The 21,826-nt window shown below is 51.9% G+C and overlaps 1 protein-coding gene across 1 annotated transcript in view; it reads right to left on the minus strand.

The window, feature by feature from the left end:
• Window positions 1-21,826, minus strand: part of LOC107106872 (carcinoembryonic antigen-related cell adhesion molecule 1-like) — a gene marked incomplete at its 5' end in the record, with an annotated part of 51,116 nt that overhangs the window by 8,664 nt on the left and 20,626 nt on the right. The window contains one exon of the mRNA XM_015407091.1: window positions 2,931-3,203. Within this exon, the coding sequence (XP_015262577.1) occupies window positions 2,931-3,203 (273 nt within the window). The remainder of the gene's footprint in view (window positions 1-2,930; window positions 3,204-21,826) is intronic.

Raw genomic sequence — 21,826 nt, forward strand, 5'->3', positions numbered from 1 at the left:
TAGTCCAGGGATCCCCAACGCGGTGTTTGTGGGACCCATGGCAGCCTCTGATACCTTTTCTGGCACCCAAGGGTTTTGGGCAAGTGGGTGGGGCCAGACAGGGCTTTTGCCCAGCGTGGCATCTGATTGACTAATGGAGATTTGATTGGCTGTGCAGATTTTTTTAAAAAAAATATCACTTTGGCAGCAGCTGCCCACACAGCACGAGGATCTAGAAGAAGAGATTGGATTTATACCCCGCTCTTCACTACTCGAAGGAGTCTCGGAGCGGCTTACAATCTCCTTTCCCTTCCCCTCCCCACAGCAGGCAACCTGTGGGGTAGGTGGGGCTGAGAGAGCTCTTTTGAGAACTGCTGTCGACAGAGCAGCTCTGAGAGAACTGCCCTCGACAGAGCAGCTCTGAGAGAACTTGTGACTGACCCAAGGTCACCCAGCAGCTGCACGTGGAGGAGTGGGGAATCAAGCCCGGTTCTCCCCGATTAGAGTCCGCGCTCCTAACCACTACACCAAACTGGCTCTCTACACTGTGTTGCTTAAGACGCGGCAGCCATGTTGTGGCTAGCTCCGCCTCTTGGGGCAGCCATTTTGCGGCAGCCATTTTGTGGCTGCACCCACCATGCCCTGACAGAATTCCAAATGTGCCCGCAGGCTCAAAAAGGTTGGGGACGCTGCTCTAGTCTCATCTACTCAGGGTGACAGTGGTTCTCCAAGGTCTCTTTCACATCACCTCCTACCTGATCCTACTAACTGGAGATGCCGGGGATTGAACCTGCGACCTTCTGCATGCCAAGCAGAGGCTCTTCCACTGAGCCACAGCCCCACTTCATGGCTCTCCAGGGTCTCAGGCGGAGGCCTTTCACATCCCCTCCTACCTGATCCTACTAACTGGAGATGCCGGGGATTGAACCTGGGACCTTCTGCATGCCAAGCAGAGGCTCTTCCACTGAGCCACAGCCCCACTTCATGGCTCTCCAGGGTCTCAGGCGGAGGCCTTTCACATCCCCTCCTACCTGATCCTACTAACTGGAGATGCCGGGGATCGAACCTGCGACCTTCTGCATGCCAAGCAGAGGCTCTTCCACTGAGCCACAGCCCCACTTCATGGCTCTCCAGGGTCTCAGGCAGAGGTCTTTCCCATCCCCTCCTACCTGATCCTACTAACTGGAGATGCCGGGGACTGAACCTGGGACCTTCTGCATGCCGAGCAGACGCTCTGCCACTCAGCCACCGTCCCTCCCCTGAATGAGCACATATGCAGCGGCTGTATACCGACTCAGGCCACTCGTCAGTACTCAGTCTACTCCATCAAGGTCAGTATTGTGCCCTCAGACCGGCAATCGGTCTCCAGGGTCTCAGGTGGGGTTTTCCCCCACATCACCTCCTAACCATTTTTAACCGTAGCTGCCAGGGATCGAACCGGGGACTTGCTGTATGCCAAGCAGATGCTCTGCCACTGAGCCACGGCCCAGGTGTTGAGTGAGCCCCTACGATGGGTCATGAGATCATAAGCCTGGCAGGCATTAATTCCTTCCGCCTCGTCTGATCTCAACGTCTGCCTCCCCGCACGGCGTTATCGAAAGCTGAGCTCTAGGGACAGAGTCCGCAGTGCCCACAGCGGTCCATTCGGAATCTAGTTTTTGCACTATGGCTCCGTTTGGGTTCAGCTCAACATATTTGGGTCCCGTCTATTCAAGAAAGGGGGTAGAATCAAGGACCTGGGGGGGGGAGGTTTCACAAGAGAGTCAAGGGGCGATTCTGCATTGGCTTTTCCTTCCTACCAAACCCACGTTGGAACAGAAATGCCCCCTTCTGCATTGCACGCCGGTTTCGCTTCCTTTGACCATCGGATTTTACGGCGCCCTCTGCCTCTGCGTGCCGCCTTCGCTGTCTTCAGTCCTCAGGTTTTATGGTACCCTTCTGCATAGATTTACGGCCGCTCGGGGGTGACTCCGCGGTATTTGAACGTGGCTTTGAGCGGCACCTTTTCCTCGGTGTTGAGAAAAGGTGGAGCGAATGCCGTATACAGAATCGCCCGTGGAATGCCCCTTCCATGCTGGCGAACCTGTTCCACACCACTCCGTGGATATAGTATCCAGCCATGCAAAGAAGCCAGTGGTTTGGAAAGACGGCTCGGCGTGAGCTAGAGCCACTGGAAGGACAGTGCCGGAACCCATTTTCAAGTGTCAGCGCACGGGCCGCATTAACACAGAGGCGGACACCCCTGAGGATCCAGAAGTATGCCTTTTCCGCTCCACAAAGGTGCCAGCCGGCCGGCTGTCTTTCGTGCATTTCCTGAACAAACACCATAAGCCGTCTTGGCCTGTTTTACTTGTATCGACCTTGGAGTGGGTTCAATTGCATATCGTTGTTTTTTTTTAACTTGCCGGTCACTTAGGACATCTGTGAGGTTTGCTGGTTTGTTAGGCCTCCCGAGAGAGAAGGCAGGGTATCAATATGTTAAATCAATAAAATTAAAGTAAATCAAGGATTAGGGAATATGGGAGATTGTGGCCTCCAGGCGAATCGGGGCCCCAGTATCCCTCCTTGTTGAAACTGGGGAGGATCCTTGTTAGAGATCATGCCGTGGACAGACAGCAAGGGGTCGAAACAAAGGGGACATTGGCATAGAAGAAGAAGAAGAGATTGGATTTATACCCTGCCCTTCACTGCCGGAAGGAGTCTCAGAGCAGCTTATACTTTTCTTTCCCTTCCCCCTCCCCACAACAGACACCCTGTGAGGTAGCTGGGGCTGAGAGAGCTCTTTCGAGGACTGCTCCTGAGAGAACAGCTCTGAGAGAACTTGTGACTGACCCAAGGTCACACCAGCAGCTGCACGTGGAGGAGTGGGGAATCAAACCCGGTTCTCCCAGATTAGAGTCCGCACTCCTAACCACTACACCAAACTTAATTTGACTGGTGGGTTTACTCACAGTCCACGGCTATTTTACTAGGGTTGCTCGTGGCGCTGTTAGCCGGGTTCCGGGCCTGACATGTATACACCCCCACATCGTCTTGGCTGACGTCAGGAATGTTGAAGGTTCGGTTCCGTTCAGAAAGGAGTGACGTAGCCGGGATGGGGTTCCCATCCTTGAACCAGAAGACGTCGACACTGGAGCTTTCGGAGGTATTACAGTTTAAGGTGACGTTTGCGTGCTCTTTCACAAAGAGATCTGCAGGCCACAGAATTGGCGGGAGCAGCTTTTCTGGACATAAAACAGAAACGGGGATCATACTCAGCGGGCCTCAAGACCTCTGAAGGTGGGCACAGCCCCCCCGATTAAGGAGCTCTACGTTTAGACCACCCCTTAAGACATAGGCGTAATCTTCGTGGGGGCGTCGGGGCGTCAGCCCCCGCCGAAATTTTCAGGAAGGTGCTCAGCCTCCCCCAGGAGTCACCCTTGCTCCTAGCAAAGCAATGCCTCTGGCCCAGCCCCAGCCCCCCCCCCCGGGAAATGGGAAAGTCTACACCCCTGCCTTAAGATAGGCGTTCACTACCCTGGTCCATCCACTACCCCTAGAAATGCCTTCAAGAGCTCTTACTTCTGAACGGTCAATCAATCATGAAGTTTCTACTCTAACCGTTCTGGGAATTCCACAGATGCCAAGGTCATGGGTTTCCTGGCCGCCCTGGCTCTGCTTGTGGTACACGGGAACACCACAAAAAGTTTGTGTGCGTGCTGGGGCACATTATATTTTTTCCCCCTAGTCAAGGTGCGCCAGGGTTGTGGGGGTCAGCGAGAGTATTACATTACTGGGTGGGGGGACACACACACCACATTATCTCCTAAGGATTCTCTCTGAAAATGTTTTAGCCGCTGTTGGTAAGGAATTCAGGTTGTGAGGCATGGACAGTCCGGTATTTTCACTGACTGTCCGGGGGGGGGGGGGGGAAAGGGCACGCGCGGTTTTTTCACGGGGTGCCGGGGGGGGGGGGGGAGAACCTGTAAAAGATACCGGACATTTACTCTGCTTGCCCTAGGACAGTGGTGGCGAACCTATGGCACGGGTGCCAGAGGTGGCACTCAGAGCCCTCTCTGTGGGCACGCATGCCATCGCCCCAGCCAGGCCCAGACCATCATTAAAGCGTCAAATTCTCTGCCAAATAATTTTAAGTAAATGAAAGCGTTTGGGATTGCTTTCCTTACTTTGTTTGGATCATCTTAAGTTAATGTATGAGTTGTTTTTTTCTAAAGTAAAACCTCAGTATTCAGGTTAAATGGCCGCGTTGGCACTTTGCGATAAATACGTGGGTTTTGGGTCACAGTTTGGGCACTCGGTCTCTAAAAGGTTCACCATCACTGCCCTAGGAAGAGGGCGCGGAGGCTCGCTGTGGCCAGTATTTTTTTTTGAAAAAATATCTGCTAATCCTATAAGGAATTGATCTGGAGGCATCACAGGTATTTTTTTTTGCATCACAGGTATTTTTTTTTTTTAATTAAAATGAGCAGTTGAGCGAGAGACAGAGAAACTCGCACACAGAGGAAATACTACTCTGCAAGAAAAGAAAATGAAGCGGTATCGACTGCAGATCTTCTGGAGGCTCTGGTGTCTGCTCGCTGGACAAAATATTACCCACTCTGAAACCTCTTATTGCTCAAGTCCTTGGTCTGTGAATGCCGCTTTATTATTCCATGAAGTCAGACGCCAAACCCCCGAGGGGAAGAACGTATTTACCGAGACATGTTATGCAAGGGAAAGGCGATGTGGGGAGCAGGCTGCCTTCTCAAGAGTATGCACGTCCCGTTTTATACCACCAGTGAGAACAGTCAAGGTCAGTGTTCCCTCTAAGCTGAGTTAGTGTGAGCTAGCTCAGTTTTTTAGCCTCTAGCTCACACATTTTTGTCTCGGCTCAGGAAGGAGGGCTCCAGAGCAAACTAACTTATGCAGTAGCCGAAGTGCTCACTCACAACTTTAATGCCAGTAGCTCACAAAGTAGGATTTTTGCTCACAAGACTCCACAGCTTAGAGGGAGCACTGGTCAAGGTCTGGGGTTCGTGTGTGTGTGTGTGTGTGTGTGGCACATTCCAGGACTTTGTAGAAGAGAACTTCCCAGGGGATTCTAGCGCACGGGATAGAGGGGAACCCCAGCCAATGCTCCCTCTAAGCTGTGGAGTCTTGTGAGCAAAAATTCTACTCTGTGAGCTACCGGCATGAAAGATGTGGGTGAGCGATTTGGCTGCTGCATAGATTAGTTTGCTCTGGAGCCCTCCTTCCTGAGCGGAGACAAAAATCTCTAAGCTGGAAGCTAAAAAACGGTGAACTGGCTCACACTAACTCAGCTTAGAGGGAACACGGAACCCAGCCAACGGTTAAGAACTCTTTTAAGCAAAGCCACTCTGCCACCTTGCCTTGCCCAAAGGCAGCTCAAGAAATTCTGAAGCCGGAGGAGTAGGGTTGCCAGCTCCAGGCCAGGAAAACCCTGGAGATTTGGGGGTGAACCCTGGGAAGGGCAGAGTTTGGGGACGGGAGGGAGCTCAAAAAGGGACGCGACGCCACCAAGTCCACCCTCCAATGCTGACGTGTCCTCCAGGGATCTCTGTAGTGAGTTCCTGGAGAACCCCAGTCCCCGCCTGGAGGCTGGCAGCCCTCCGAGGAGGTAGCAAACACAGAGCGATCAATGGAATGTTGGGCAGTTGTGGCAGGACTGGCCTTAATGAAGGTTACTGGGCTTTGCGAACCACAGAGAAGGGAAAGGAAAGGAATGAAGGGAAGAGGAGACGGGAATGGAATGGGCAGGGACAAGGGAAGGGGGGAGAGGACAGGGGCGGGGAGAGGAGGGAAGGGGAAAAGAAGAGAAGGAAAGAGGAGAGGACAAGGGAAGGGAAAGGAAAGGAGGAGGAGAGGACAAGGGAAGGGGAGGGAAAGGAAAGAGGAGAGAAGGGAAGAGGACAAGGGAAGGGAAGGGAAAGGAGGAGGAGAGGACAAAGGAAGAGGAGAGGAGGTAAAGGGAAGAGGAGAGAAGGGGAGAGGACAAGGGAAGGGAAGGGAAAGGAGGAGGAGAGGACAAGGGAAGGGGAGAGGAGGTAAAGGGAAGAGGAGAGAAGGGGAGAGGACAAGGGAAGGGAAGGGAAAGGAGGAGGAGAGGACAAGGGAAGGGGAGAGGAGGTAAAGGGAAGAGGAGAGAAGGGGAGAGGACAAGGGAAGGGAAGGGAAAGGAGGAGAAGAGGACAAGGGAAGGGGAGAGGAGGTAAAGGGAAGAGGAGAGAAGGGGAGAGGACAAGGGAAGGGAAGGGAAAGGAGGAGGAGAGGACAAGGGAAGGGGAGAGGAGGTAAAGGGAAGAGGAGAGAAGGGGAGAGGACAAGGGAAGGGAAGGGAAAGGAGGAGGAGAGGACAAGGGAAGGGGAGAGGAGGTAAAGGGAAGAGGAGAGAAGGGGAGAGGACAAGGGAAGGGAAGGGAAAGGAGGAGGAGAGGACAAGGGAAGGGGAGAGGAGGTAAAGGGAAGAGGAGAGAAGGGGAGAGGACAAGGGAAGGGAAGGGAAAGGAGGAGGAGAGGACAAGGGAAGGGGAGAGGAGGTAAAGGGAAGAGGAGAGAAGGGGAGAGGACAAGGGAAGGGAAGGGAAAGGAGGAGGAGAGGACAAGGGAAGGGGAGAGGAGGTAAAGGGAAGAGGAGAGAAGGGGAGAGGACAAGGGAAGAGAAAGGAGGAGGAGAGGACAAGGGAAATGAAGGGAAAAGGAGAGGGAAGAGAAGAGAAGGGAAGAGGAGAGGAGAGAAGGGGAAGAGAAGAGACAGAAAGAGGAGAGGACAAGGGGAGGGAAAGGAGGAGGGGAGGACAAGGGAAAGGAAGAGGAGAGGGGAGGGGAGGGGAGAGGAGGAAAAGGGAAGAGGAGAGAAGGGGAGAGGACAAGGGAAGAGAAAGGAGGAGGAGAGGACAAGGGAAATGAAGGGAAAAGGAGAGGGAAGAGAAGAGAAGGGAAGAGGAGAGGAGAGAAGGGGAAGAGAAGAGACAGAAAGAGGAGAGGACAAGGGGAGGGAAAGGAGGAGGGGAGGACAAGGGAAAGGAAGAGGAGAGGGGAGGGGAGGGGAGAGGAGGAAAAGGGAAGAGGAGAGAAGGGGAGAGGACAAGGGAAGAGAAAGGAGGAGGAGAGGACAAGGGAAATGAAGGGAAAAGGAGAGGGAAGAGAAGAGAAGGGAAGAGGAGAGGAGAGAAGGGGAAGAGAAGAGACAGAAAGAGGAGAGGACAAGGGGAGGGAAAGGAGGAGGGGAGGACAAGGGAAAGGAAGAGGAGAGGGGAGGGGAGGGGAGAGGAGGAAAAGGGAAGAGGAGAGAAGGGGAGAGGACAAGGGAAGAGAAAGGAGGAGGAGAGGACAAGGGAAATGAAGGGAAAAGGAGAGGGAAGAGAAGAGAAGGGAAGAGGAGAGGAGAGAAGGGGAAGAGAAGAGACAGAAAGAGGAGAGGACAAGGGGAGGGAAAGGAGGAGGGGAGGACAAGGGAAAGGAAGAGGAGAGGGGAGGGGAGGGGAGAGGAGGAAAAGGGAAGAGGAGAGAAGGGGAGAGGACAAGGGAAGAGAAAGGAGGAGGAGAGGACAAGGGAAATGAAGGGAAAAGGAGAGGGAAGAGAAGAGAAGGGAAGAGGAGAGGAGAGAAGGGGAAGAGAAGAGACAGAAAGAGGAGAGGACAAGGGGAGGGAAAGGAGGAGGGGAGGACAAGGGAAAGGAAGAGGAGAGGGGAGGGGAGGGGAGAGGAGGAAAAGGGAAGAGGAGAGAAGGGGAGAGGACAAGGGAAGAGAAAGGAGGAGGAGAGGACAAGGGAAGGGAAGCGAAAGGAGGAGGAGAGGACAAGGGAAGGGAAGCGAAAGGAGGAGGAGAGGACAAGGGAAGGGGAGAGGACAAGGGAAGAGAAAGGAGGAGGAGAGGACAAGGGAAATGAAGGGAAAAGGAGAGGGAAGAGAAGAGAAGGGAAGAGGTGAGAACAAGAGAAGAGGAGAGGACGAGGGAAGGGAAGGGAAGGGAAGACAAGAGGGTGAGGGAGAGGGGAGGATACTGAGAAAATCCCCAGGGTTCCCTCCCTGGGAGTCAGCAAGGCACGTAGGCAGTTTTGAAAGGCAGCTGTACTTGCTGTGGAAGAACTAGCACAAAACCAAAGCTAACACAATGGAACAGGTTTCAAGCGCAATGACACACACACAGAGCCACTGTCCCCATTGGCCAAGACAGCCCTCAGGGTGAGTCAGAAACTACCAGGCTCTCTCTCATTCCGTGGGATTCGCTTTTGTTGACAAAACAAGGCAATGTAACAAAGCGGAGAGATGTAGCAGCGGTGATGAAGCCATGTGGATTAGGCAGTGAGGTTGGGATGAGCAGGAAGTGGGGTTTGGGTGAAATGCCACTCCCAAGGCATCCAGGAGACAAAAGCCAATTAATTGCATTTTATCGTTCTGGGTGAGCCACCGGGGAGCTCCCTCCTGAACTGAAATGCCACCTCATTATCAAAACAAGCAAAGGGACAGATGAATGAAATAGTGCTGAATGCAGGGCTGACTCAGGGGGGGAGGTTTGGTGCCGCCCGTGAACTGACTCGTCTTGTCCCCCCCCCCCAAATTCAATGGAGAGGAAAGTGAGAACTCATCTTACTGAACCTCTATTAAAGAGACAGGTGATTTTCCTCCAGGTTGTTGGCAACCTTAGATAGTCCAGTAGTCTCACTCAGTATAAAGCAGCGCTTTCTTCACTCTGCACAGGGCCCTGTGCCCCTTCTCGGGTTGCCAACCTCCAGGTGGGGCCTGCAGATCTCCCAGAATTACAACGGCTCTCCACAGCAGAGAGATCAGTTTCCCCCTGGAGAAACTGGTTGTTCTGGGGAATGGACTCTGTGGCATTGCATCCTGCTGGAGTCACAGCCCTACCCAAATTTCACCCTCCACAGGCTCTATCTCCAAATCTCCAGGAAGAAGAGGAGGAAGAAGAAGAGATTGGATTTATACCCCGCCTTTCACTACCCAAAGGTGTCTCAGAGCGGCTTACAAACTCCTCTCCCTTCCCCTCCCCAGAACAGACACCCTGTGAGGTGGGTGGGGCTGAGAGAGCTCTTGACAGAAACGGCTCTTTTTCAAGGACAGCTGTGCCAGAGCTTGTGACTGACCCAAGGTCACATCAGCAGGTGCAAGTGGAGGAGTGGGGGAATCAAACCCGGCTCTCCCAGATTAGAGACCGCACACTTAAACACTACACCAAACTGGCTCTCAACCTGCAACCTCTCTACCCCCTCTAAAGCCGGTGCCTTCGGAAATCGTCTAAGTTTGCCTAGCTGTCGGGCCAGCCGTGGTCGATTGTTTTCCTGGGCGACTGAAGCAAAAATTACTTACAAATTGCATAAAAAACGAAAACTATTTACAAATTGCATTTTTTAAAACAGCTAGATTCGAATCCAGGAGCACTGTAGAGATCAACGGGATTTTCGGGGTATAAAGTTTCGAGAGTCTACGCTCCCTTCATCAGATGGGAAATGACAGAAAGAACTTTGACTCTCTAAAGCTCATACCCTGAAATCTGGTTGATCTCTATGGGGCTACTGGATTCGAATCTAGGCATTCTACGGCAGGCCAACGTGGCTACTCTCAGAAACCACAGAAAACAACAACAAGCACACAGCTGTAGAAGGGGAAAAAGGAGGAGGAGACTGGATTTATACTCCGCCCTTCACTACCGAAAGGAGCCTGAGAGCAGCTTACAATCTCCTTTCCCTTCCCTTCCCCACAACAGACTCCCTGTGAGGTAGGGGGTCTGAGAGAGCTCTTTTGAGGACTGCTCCTGAGAGAACAGCTCTGAGAGAACTTGTGACGGACCCAAGGTCACACCAGCAGCTGCATGTGCGGAGGAGCGGGGAATCAAACCCGGTTCTCCCAGATCAGAGTTTGCACTCCTAACCTCTACAACAAACTGGCTCTCGCCAGTTAAACCCCTTGGGGCTGGCCTGTGCCTTCAGAAGCGTCAGGTTCGTGAGGTTCTCCTTTCAGGCCCAAGTTTGGCGTCTGTGCATGAGGTTGTGTATTTGAACGTCCCCCTGAAAAGCTTCTCCCAGCATAGTGGACAGCTATCTGTCGGGAGAAACATTCAGACTCACCTCCTTCTTAGGGTTGCCAAGTCAAGGTTGGGGAATTCCTGAATATTTGGGGGCGGAGCCTGAGGAGGGTGGGGCTTGGGGGAGGGGAGGGACCTCAGCAGGATATAATGCCATAGAGTCCGCCCTCCAAAGCGGCCATTTTCTCCAGGGGAACTGATGAAGAAGAGTTGGTTTTTATATCCCGCTCTTCTCTGCCGTAAGGAGTCGCAAAACGTCTTATAATCCTCTTCCCTCCCTTTTCCCCACAACAGGCAACCCGTGAGCTCTCAGAGAACTGGGACTGGCCCAAGGTCACCCAGCAGGCCTCACGCGGAGGAGGAGGAGTGGGAATCAAACCCGGCTCTCCAGAGAGTCCTCCGCTCTGAACCACTACACCTCACTGGCTCCCCCACAACAGGCGCCTCTGTGAGGCAGGTTGGGGCTGAAAGAGCTCTGAGAGAACTGTGGCTGGCCCGAGGTCCCCCAGCAGGCCTCATGTGGAGGAGGAGTGGGGAATCAACCCCGGTTCTCCAGATGAGAGTCCTCCGCTCTGAACCACTACACCACACTGGCTCTGGAGCTTAGCTGTAATGCTAAGAGATTGAATTAAGGTTAAGAAAACGGAAGCACACAGGCCAAACGCAGCTAGTCTGGTGTAGTGGTCGGGAGCGTGGACTCTAATCTGGGAGAACCAGGGTTGATTCCCCACTCCTCTACATGCAGCCAGCTGGGTGACCTTGGGTCAGTCACAAGTTCTCTTGGAGCTGTTCTCTCACGAGCAGTCCTCGAAAGAGCTCTCTCCGCCCCACCTACCTCACAGGGTGTCTGCTGTGGGGAGGGGAAGGAGATTGTAAGCCACTCTGAGACTCCTTCGGGTAGTGAAGGGGGAGGTATAAATCCAAACTCTCTCCTTCTCCTTCTCCCTTCTCTTCTTCTTCTGTCTTTCAGTTCTTGAAAAAGCTCTCTCAGCCCCACCTACCTCACAGGGCGTCTGTTGTGGGGAGGGGGAGGGAAAGGAGTCTGTAAGCCGCTCTGAGACTCCGAGTGAAGGGTGGGGTATAAATCCAATCTCTCTTCTTCTTCTGTCAGTCAATTTAAAAATAGTAGGTTTCCAGGCCCCAACTGGAGGTTGGCAACACCATGGTCATCCTAGTTTTCCGTGGAAAGGGTTCCCCCCCCCAAATACTCTTTCCCCACCTAACAGTCCAAAGCTGTATACTACAAAAAGCTCGATACCCAATTCCGTTCCATCAGCTGTTTCAATCTTTTTTAAATTGCATCGCCAAGTTATTAGCATCCTTATTTGTTTAAAAATAGTTCTCTTCGCGGTCGAGCCCCAGGTGGTCTACGAACACAAGCCCCGTCCAAGCGGCCCGGTTAGGATCAGTCTAAAATTACCCCTGCGGAAAGGTTCCGGAGCTTTCATGAACCAGTTTTATTTTTCACGGCTTAGGTTTTATTCACATACGCGCTGCCTGGAGAGACCCACGTTTGGCGGAGAGCTCGCCGGCTAGGAACGCTCAGAATAAACAAACAACCTTCCAGAAACAGGACCTCTTCCTACGTGTGCCAGTTTCTGCTGGCACAATCTTGGCACAAGAGGCTGGTTACATTTACATCCCACGCAGAACGCAGAACTCGGGGAGAAGAGCTCTCCATCCGAGCGCCGACCGGTGTCAGCTTAAGCTTAGTTTCGGCCACTTCTAGGACAAGTGTCTGGTTCCTGAACAGGGTTGCCAACTCCGGGTTGGGAAATACCTGGAGATTTTGGGGGTGGGGCTTGGGGAGGGACCTCGGGAGGGTATAATGCTACAGAGTCCGCCCTCCTAAGCAGCCGTTTTCTCCAGGGGAATTAATCTCGGTTGTCTGGAAATCAGCTGTAAAAGCAGGTCTCCAGGTGCCGCCTGGAGGATGGCAACTCAATTCCTGAACAGGGTTGCCAATTCTAGCTTGGGAGATCCCTGGGGGTTCAGGGGCAGTGCCTGGGGAGGAGGGTCAAGTAGAGCTCAGCGAAGATGTGCTTGTCGCTCTAGGACTTCTGTCTCTCCTAGACTCTATGGTATACCACGGAGTCTGTCCTCTGAGGCCACCGCGTCCTCCGCTGACCTCTGAAACAGGATTTCCAACCGTGGGATGGGAAATACCTGGAGATTGGGGGGGGGGTGGAGCCTGGGGAGGGGCAGGAACTAGGTGGTATATGATGTCGTGGAGTCCCCCCCCCCGAAACGGCCATTTTTTCTCCAAGGGATCTCGATCATCAGTTGCGATGGCAGGACAGCCGCCTAACCCCACCAGCCCTCTCTGAGTTCACCGATGGCTCAGTGGACGGCAGGCGAAGAAGCAGAGCGGCAGACAAAGGCAAACAGAAAGGAACTGCAGATCCCAGGAGAGAAACGACAGAACAAACAGGAAACCAGAGAAAGCGGCTCTGGGCAATTAACCCCGACGTGTCAGCAAGCGACACAATGGCAGCATAGGCCTAGAACTGTAGAGTTGCTATTGCCCTGGCAATACCCCATAGCGCAGCTACTTTAAAGCGGGGGTCCCCAACCCTTTTGAGCCTGAGAGCACTTCTGGAATTTTGACAAGAAGAAGAAGAAGAAGAAGAAGAAGGAGGAGGAGGAGGAGGAGGAGGAGGAGGAGATTTGATTTATACCCCGCCCTTCAGTAACCAAAGGAGTCTCAGAGTGGCTTACCATCTCCTTCCCCTTCCCCTCCCCACAACAGACACCCTGGGAGGTAGGTGGGGCTGAGGGAGCTCTTTCGAGGACTGCCCTTGAGAGAGAGCAGCTCTGAGAGAACTTGTGACTGACCCAAGGTCACACCAGCAGCTGCATGTGGAGGAGCGAGGACTCAAACCCGGTTCTCCCAGATTAGAGTCCGCCGCTCCTAACCACTGCACCAAACTGGCAGTCACAGACACAGAGGAAGTCCCAGTGCAGGGGAGAAGAGGGGTAATTTTAAAAATACACTGGGAAAGGGGGGGAGAGAGAATAAAACTAACTCTGCGGTAGCATCTGCCATTTAAACGTCACCTTAATCTGTACAGCCAATCAGATCTTCAGTGGCCAATCAGAAGTCCTGCTGGGCAGAGTCCCACATGGCTCCACCCACTTTCTGAAAAAAATGCTTATCAGGCGCCGCAAAAGGTGTCGGCAGGTGCCCACGGGCACCGTCTTGGGGACTCCTGACTTATAAGCCTCACGTGATCCTGTAGTGCAAAAAATACCCAACAGCACCGATGCCCCAATGCTAAATTAAAATGAAGTTCCGGGTTGAGGCGATTCCTGTTCTGCATCAAGAAGCCCCTGGGTTCTGCGAGCAAATTCCACCAGCCTTCCCAATCTGATTTGCATTTGCTGAATTTACTCTACAGGCTTTGTCGTTTCGCCAGAAGGGTATTTGCCCAGCAATCCCCGGTCCCTAGAAAACCCATTAAACCGTTTTTCTGGATTTTACGTTTTCAGCCGCCGTTTCTCAATCCTGTTCTCAAAGCCATGGGGACTAGCAATCTGGCTTTTCACTAAAAACAGAAAACGGAAGCAGAGGTCCTTAGGAGGCTGGTTTTCTGTACCCAATAATACACGGTGTGCCATTCTTGCACTCCCGTAAAACTTTGTTGTGTACATAGCCCTGCCAATAACTACCCTTTTTTGGTTCATACGGCCCGATCTCATTTGTTTGCAGAATGAGATGATCTGGGTTTAGTCATAACAAGTTGACAGCTAAGATGCAACCCCCCCCCCCGGCTGATTTAGTCACTTCTGTTTCCTCTTCTAGTCTTTCGACTGAATTTTTATGGAAAGCGGAACTCTCCGCCCTGGTACACAACGCTGCCCGTTTCCTTCTGGGCTCTCAAGCAAGACCCTGCACATACCACACATGCCAGTTAACTTTAACATCGTTTGCCATATGTCCACAAAGGCACCTAAAACAGCATAAGCTCTCTTAAAACCATCTCTCCAAACTGCTGAGACAATGCCCCCTCTAAGCTGTGGAGTCTTGCGAGCAAAAATTCTACTTTGTGAGCTGCTGGCATTAAAGATGTGAGCGAGGGATTTGGCAATGGCATGAACTAGAAGAAGAAGAAGAGATTGGATTTATACCCCGCCCTTCACTTGGAGTCTCAGAGCGGCTTACAAACTCCTTTCCCTTCCCCTCCCCACAACAGACACCCTGTGAGGTGGGTGGGGCTGAGAGAGCTCTGACACAAACTGCTCTTTTTCAAGGACAGCTGTGCCAGAGCTTGTGACTGACCCAAGGTCACATCAGCAGGTGCAAGTGGAGGAGTGGGGAATCAAACCCGGTTCTCCCAGATTAGAGTCCGCGCACTTAACCACTACACCAAACTGGCTCTCTAGTTTGCTCTGGAGCCATCCTTCCTGAGCTAAGACAAAAAATGTGTGAGCCGGAGGCTAAAAAACTGTGAGCTAGCTCGCACTAACTCAGCTTAGAGGGAACACTGAGAGGCGAGGCTTGTTTTAGCCAGACACCCAAAGAGGTTTACTTTTAGGCTAACAGCAAGAACTGTGCACCCTCACCTGTATTTCTGCATGAAATACAGTGGTGCCCGTAACAGTAACTCATGCAGAAAAGCAACAGGCAGCCTCCTATGATGTGAGGAACCCCACCACATTCCAGCCTCAGAAGCAGCTGACTGATCCAACTGTAAGTAATTCACAGATGTGGGGAGCTCTATCAGAGCTCTGCAGACGCACGGTAGGTATTCTTCAGACCCGACCCGCCTTAACGGCAGGGCATTCTGTGTGCAAACTTCTAAGAATCAAGACTCTCCCAATAAACATGAGTGTAGCCCAGGGGTCATTTTCTGCAGGAGCTCACAGGAGCGGAGCTCCGGCAGTAAGGAGCCCAGGGGACGGGCATATGCAACAAGCCCCACCCCCTGCTCCCAGCAGCTCTCAGTCAGAGCAAGAAGCAGCCAGGTAAGCTGCGGAGCCTCCCCGGTCCAAAACAGTCCAGTGGCACCTTTAAGACCAAGTTTTATTCAGGTACAAGCTCTCCCTCCTCTGCGCGGACAGATCTGCATGTTCCCCCCCCCAATAGCTAGCAATCCAAAACAGTCCAGTGGAGCCTCAGCGGTGGGTGTTGCCTTCTGACACACTTCCGGTGATGTCAGGGGGTGTGGCATATGCAAACGAGTTATCCTAATGAGTTATGCTAATGAACTCCTGCGCCTCTTTTTCTACGAAATGACCCCTGGTGTAGCCAGCATCCAAAGCCACTCCCCCAAGTGTACGCTTGTCTCTGTCTTCACTAAAACAATTTAGGTTAGGAGTCTGCGAATGGGCAGCCCCTCGGTCAAATCTAGGCCCTTGAAGTTACTTGAAGGGCTGTCACAGAGAGGGTGGCGCGGAGTTGTTCTCTGTTCCCCAGAAGGTCGGGCCAGAACCGACGGGTTGGAATTAAATCAGAAGAGTTTTCGGCAAAACGTTAGGAAGGACTTCCTGACAGTCAGGGCGCTTCCTCAGTGGGACAGGCTTCCTCGGGAGGTGGTGGGCTCTCCTCCTTTGGGGGTTTTCAAGCAGAGGCTCGATGGCCATCGGACAGCAATGTGGATTCTGTGAACTCAGGCAGATCATGAGAGGGAGGGCAGGAAGGGTTGCCTCAGTGCTCAGTTCTCGTGGCCCTTCCTTACACGCCCAGGGAAATGCTGATCGCCACTTTGGGGGTCAGGAAGCAACTGTTCTCCAGGCCAGTTTGGCCGGAGATCCTGGAGGTCCCCATAAGGTATAATGGAGAACCTATCCACGGTTATCTGGGGCTTGGGGGAGCTGTTTTGTGAGGCAGAGGCACCAAATTTTCAGCATAGCTGTTGGTGCCTCTCCTGAACCCCCCTCCCCCAAGGTTCAAAACGACTGGACCAGGGGGGGTCCAATTCTATGAGCCCCCAAAGAAGGTGTCCCCATCCTCCATTATTTCCAATGGTGGGAAAGTGTTTATAAAGAACGCAGTCCCTTTAAATGGGATGGCCAGAACGGAGTTCGATCACCTAGTGACATCACAAAAGTGATGTCACATCCTTGCTGCTGGCTCCACCCCCAAAGTCTCCTGGCTCCACCCCCAAAGTCCTTAATTATTTCCTGATTCGGCCCTGACAGCCCTAACCACATGCATTGGTGGCTGTGTATATATGTAGTTAACACACCGAAGCACACCCTGCTCTGGGAAAAGACTTCAGGTCCCTGCACACCTGCACTGGTGTTCGTGTGTGTGTGTGTGTGGGGAAATGACTGAAGTCACCACCTCACACAGAGCTGAAAACCAACCGCAGTGAAAACCAACCGCAGTGGACTATTCCCACCAAGGCATGCAAACCCATCTCGCCTGAGCTGTGAAGGCATACTTGGGAAAAGAAGGACTAAGAACCCTAGCCCCATACCACCCAAGTGGCATCGCTGCGGCGGCACACACCCTAAAGCCGATGCAACGAACCATCGCATGGGAGTTCTGTTGGGAAAGACCGAACTCTGTTCCGAAACTTCATTTGCTCAGCCAGTCTTTCCTCCAGGGCGTGGGTCTTTTTTCAGATCTATACGCTTCCTGTTATCTCACACCTGAAGAGTGTGTGCATATTAAACTTTAATGTGCCGTCAACTATATTTTTTTCCGGCCCCGCTCCCTCAAGAGAAGGAATTTATTGGACTCCAAAGTCCGGAGAGATTGTCGCTCCAACCAATGCTCCCTCTAAGCTGTGGAGTCTTGTGAGCAAAAATTCTACTTCATGAGCTACTAGCATGAAAGTTGTGAGCAAGCGATTTGGCTGCTGCATAAATCAGTTTGCTCTGGAGCCCTCCTTCCTGAGCTGAGATGAAAATGTGTGAGCCGGAGGCTAAAAAACTGTGAGCTAGCTCACACTAACTCAGCTTAGAGGGAACACTGGCTCCAACTCTTTATGGAATCAAGTGTTCTCACGACAGCAACGGAACTGGCTTCTGAGTAGCATGTGCCCAAGTGAACATTTATTTGACAGGGAGCTGTTTTGGCTGATGGGGAGTTGTTCCAGCTTCTGTGTACAGGGTTGCTATCCCCCCGGTGGGGCCAGGGGATCCACCAATTTTGGGGAACCCAATCTGCTGCGGCCCAGCTGGCCGGCGGGGGAACCCCCACCCCCAAGAAGCCCCCGCCTGCTGGCACTGGCACGAGGACATCACCCGGGAGTGATGTTATCGCGTTTCCAATGTTGGGGGTGACGCTCTAGGTTTTGGGCAAAACTCTATGGTTTTGAGGCCGAAAAAACCATAGACTTTTGCCCCAAACCTAGAGCGTCGCTTCTGAGTGACGGCATCACGGTGTGAGCACTTGGTGCATGCGCCAGAAGAACTCAAGGAAGGATCGGGGGTCCCCCTGCCGGCAGCCAGGAACCACCTGGCAAGCCTATCTGTGCAAGGCCTTCCCAAGGAATAGGCTTTCACCTTGGATAATAATGAGCCCCCTTCCATGCTAAGACCAGTTACTAGCCTAATTTATTGTGTGTGCAAAGTGCCATCGAGTGGCTGCCTGACTTACGGCGGCCCTGTAAGGTTTTCAAGGCAAGAGACCAACAGTGGAGGTTTGTCCTTGCCTTCCTCTGCACAGCAACCTTGGACTTCCTTTATGGTCCCCCATCCAAGTGCTAACCGGGGCCAACCCCAAAGCTTCCAGGATCTGACGAGATCGGGCTCGCCTGGGCCATCCGGGTCAAGGCAGAGACAAACAGAGGGGGTTTGCCTTTGCCTGCCTCTGCGTAGCAACCCTGGACTTCTTTTATAGCCTCCCATCCAAGTAACTAGGGCCAAAACCCTGCTTAGCTTCCAAGAACTGACGAGCTCAGGCTAGTCTGCGCCATCCAAGTCAGGGTAACCTGATCAATCACTTTTTAAGAATCCCACCCTTCCTCTAAGGAGCTTAGGGGTGGGGTACGTGATTCTCCTTCCCCCCCCATTTTATCCACACAACAACCCTGTACGGCAGACGAGGCCGAGACAATGACTGGCCAAGGTCACCTGTTGAGGCTGATAACACTACGGGGATTTTGACCTGGGTTTCCCAGGTCTTAGTCCAACACGCAACCGTTACACTACAATGGCTGTCAGTATCACACCGGACAGTTCTCCAGGACCTCAGACGAATCTCAGTTCTGCTACCGAGATGTCTGAAAACATCTCCTGCATACAAGCTGACACCCCTTTAACTGGCTGAATTTACCCCCCCCCCCAATAATCCCGGAAACTGTATTTTACAAATTGTGGTGAAAGATTTATAGCTCCTTCCACAGAATCACAGCTCCTACCTAGGGTAGCTGGATAGAGGAAGGTAAAGGTAAAGGTTCCCTTGCTCAAAAGCCAGTTGAATCCGACTCTAGGGTTGCGGTGCTCATCTCCGTTTCAAAGCCGAAGAGCCAGCGCTGCCCGAAGACGTTTCCGTGGTCATGTGGCCGGCATGACTAAACACCAAGGCGCATGGAACGCTGTTACCTTCCCACTGAAGTGGTACCTATTTATCTACTTGCAATTTCTTGCTTTCGAACTGCTAGGTTGGCAGGAGCTGGAACTAGAGATGGGAGCTCACTCCATCATGCGGCACCCGGGTCTCGAACTGCTGAACTACTGACCTACCACAGCCTGCAGTTCAGCATCTTAACCACTTGAGCCACCGCAGCTCCTGGATAGAGGAAATAGGTACTAGATGTGCCCCACCTAGGTGTTCCAAGGACTAGATTTTGGGCTGAGACCTTACAATCCCAGGGATTAAATTTACATATAGGCAATGTAGGAAGAAGAAGATATTGGATTTATATTCCACCCTTCACTACTCAAAGGAGTCTCAGAGTGGCTTACAAACTCCTTCCCCTTCCCACAACAGTCACCCTGTGAGGTAGGTGGGGCTGAGAGAGCTCTGACAGAAACTTCTCTTTTTCAAGAACAGCTGTGCCAGAACTATGGCTTGCCCAAGGTCATCCAGCAGGTGCAAGTGGAGGAGTGGGGAATCAACCCCGGTTCTCCCAGATTAGAGTCCGCACACTTAACCACTACACCGAACTGGAGTTCCAGGTGTCCGAGAAGAGGAAACAGCTATTAAATCAGGTTAGCTCTGTGGTCTAGATGTGTCCCGTCTGGGTGTGCCAGGGACTAAATTTTGGGCTGAGACCTTACAAAGTAACCCAGGGACTGAGTTTACATATAGGCAAAGTACAACTTCCGTTACTGGGCTCTGTCAACAGGTCTTGGCCTCCGTCCAATCCACCCTGTAGAGGAGGTCTTTGTGCTAACCGATCTATTCTAAACAACGGCCGCTGTACCAAACAAAGTTCTCTAACCTACCAAGAGGGAGCCAAGCAGGAACTGGTGTATTTGTGCTGCCAGTTTAGTTACGGAACGACCACGAGGATTCCCGCTTTTTTAACCTGCCGGTTTGTCCCTTCCCTGCGTCAGTAGGGCAAAATAATTAGGGCGTCTCGGAACTTAACAGCACACCACGTATAATCGCGGAGATCGCATTCATTTTAATGATTTTTTTTTGGTTATTAAAAAAGGAGAGAGAGAGTTGAAAAGGTCACTAATGCCTGACGGCCATTAATGGCTTCCTATTATCCAAGAGAGTAATTACAGAGTGAGCAGGATAAACAAAATGACACCTCTGCCTGCATTGTCTCTCTGAAGAACAGCTCATTAAATCCTGTCACTGTTTCCCCGAAACACATGTTTTTGAAACCGAAGGCAGAAACGAAGCGTGACCAGACGGCACAGGCCAGCTCTTGGAAAGAAAAATATCGACCGATTCCTACCATAACCCATTTTTGTCTACTTATTACAGACAGGGCATCCAAGATACGAACCGTGAGGGAAGAAGATGGGAGTTTTGAGGGGCTGAAACGAAGAGTCAAATCCAGTCTGGAAATGTAAGAACAGGTGCTCAGGGAGGACAGAGAAAACCGAATAAAAGCTATAACAAGGAGATGGTCTAGATGGTGAAAATGGCCGAGAAGATACATCCCATAAGGACCCCCAATTTAGACACTTCGGTGGCAGGTGATTGCTTTCTATGTCGTTTCTGAGAATTGTGCTGGGTCCGAAGGCAAAGCGGGACCACGGAAAATGAAGACTGGAAGCCGCGCAGATGAAGGAATAAAGTCTGCTGGGTTGACAAAAGTGATCTAATACCAAATTTATCAGCAGATGAAGAAGCTTGGGATTCAGGACAGTGCACCAGAGATAGGAAAAGAGACAGTTATACAGGCGGTGGCTGCGAGGAAAGATGTAGTGTCAGAGAGTAAGAAACCACTGAGGGGAAAAGTGATTTACTGAGGCCGAGCATAGCGATATCACTAACAGCACGCACACACAACCAAGCGGAAAGTTGACACAATCGGCATCGATTCTAGATCGGGGAAACATAAAAGGATCCGGTGGACAGAAAACGATGGAGGCAAGACAGACAACTATTTGTGAGGGAAGAGTTGATGTGAGAAGAGGGTGAAGAACTATTTATGTAGGGTCGGGCTTCATTTTTTGTCACCCCACTTCCTGGGATTTTCCACACAGAAAATGACAGTGTCTGAGGCGTTTCTGTCACACCCCTTCCTGCAGGAGTGGCTAAGCGCAGGTAGCTCCCTCTTGGTGCTTGGGGCCTGCGTAAGGCCTGTCGTAGTTCTGACAAATCAGAAATCATTTTGACTGGACGGCAGCTCACTCGTTTTATGCTCTTACTCGTCTTATTTCCCCAACCTACTCTGAAATGTGTTCCGTTACCCCTTTGAAAATAATTCCAGAGGGGCAGCCGCAGAAGAATTAGAGGTCCAGCGGCACCTTAAAGACATAACAAAATTTGTTTCGGCACAAGTTTCCGTGAGTCAGAGATCACTTCCTCAAACGCATCTCTGACTCACAAAAGCTGGTGTTGACATAAATGTTCATAGTCCTTAAGGTCCCACTACTCTTCTCTTCATGTGGTGTATTTATTGTATGTGTCACAATGGAACGGTCTGCTTATCCCACTCTGGTATTTATGTGTGTTGGTTTAGTCTCAGGGGGTGGAAGTCCCTGCTCAGTTAGTTCTGTTTGTTAGCTAGAACCGTAGACTTGCAGGAGCTCCTGTATCCCGAACCCAGTTCCCATCCCTGTATGTCCCTGCAAATAAAGGGATGTTGTTTGGAACACACCTGTCTCTCCTGCGTGAACCTGTGAGTACTCTGTTCCCGATTTGCAAGCAAAAGGGAATACATTGCAGTTTTAGTTTGGTGTGCCTCATAAACCTTACGTTACTGGGTACTTCACCTACTTGGACAATCCAGCCTCACTCTGCCAAAGCTAATGGGTCTTCGACGCTCAGCAATGGCGCCATGTTAGCAACCCTGCTGATACTTACCGTGCACTCGGACCTCCCACACTACGGCTTTGGAGATGTTAGTCTCGGCATTAGTCGCATCGCAGGTATAATCCCCAGCCTTGTCAAAAGACAAGTCAGGGATGAAGAGCTGGGAGCGGTTCCCGACTTCTTCAGTTCCATTAAAGAACCAAGTGTAGTTAGCAACCGGGTTGGAGTCAGCACGGCAGGAGATGTTGAGGTCAGAGCCCTCTACATAATCGTGCTCCGTGAGGCTGAGGATGATGGGGTCATCTGGCCCGTCTGGAGCAAACAGAGGAGAGTCACAAGTTGGGAAAGACCAGGGAGCATCACAAACGTGGCCTGCTTCCTCCAACACCCAGTATCTCTCCACAGCCACAAGAGGTGGCTGTAGGTGAAAAGAACTAGCATGAAAGATGGAAGCGTTCTCTTCCAGACGGGA

The sequence above is a fragment of the Gekko japonicus genome, unplaced genomic scaffold, assembly GCF_001447785.1.
Source record: "Gekko japonicus isolate JY-2015 unplaced genomic scaffold, Gekko_japonicus_V1.1 scaffold2333, whole genome shotgun sequence".
NCBI classification, from domain to species: domain Eukaryota; kingdom Metazoa; phylum Chordata; class Lepidosauria; order Squamata; family Gekkonidae; genus Gekko; species Gekko japonicus.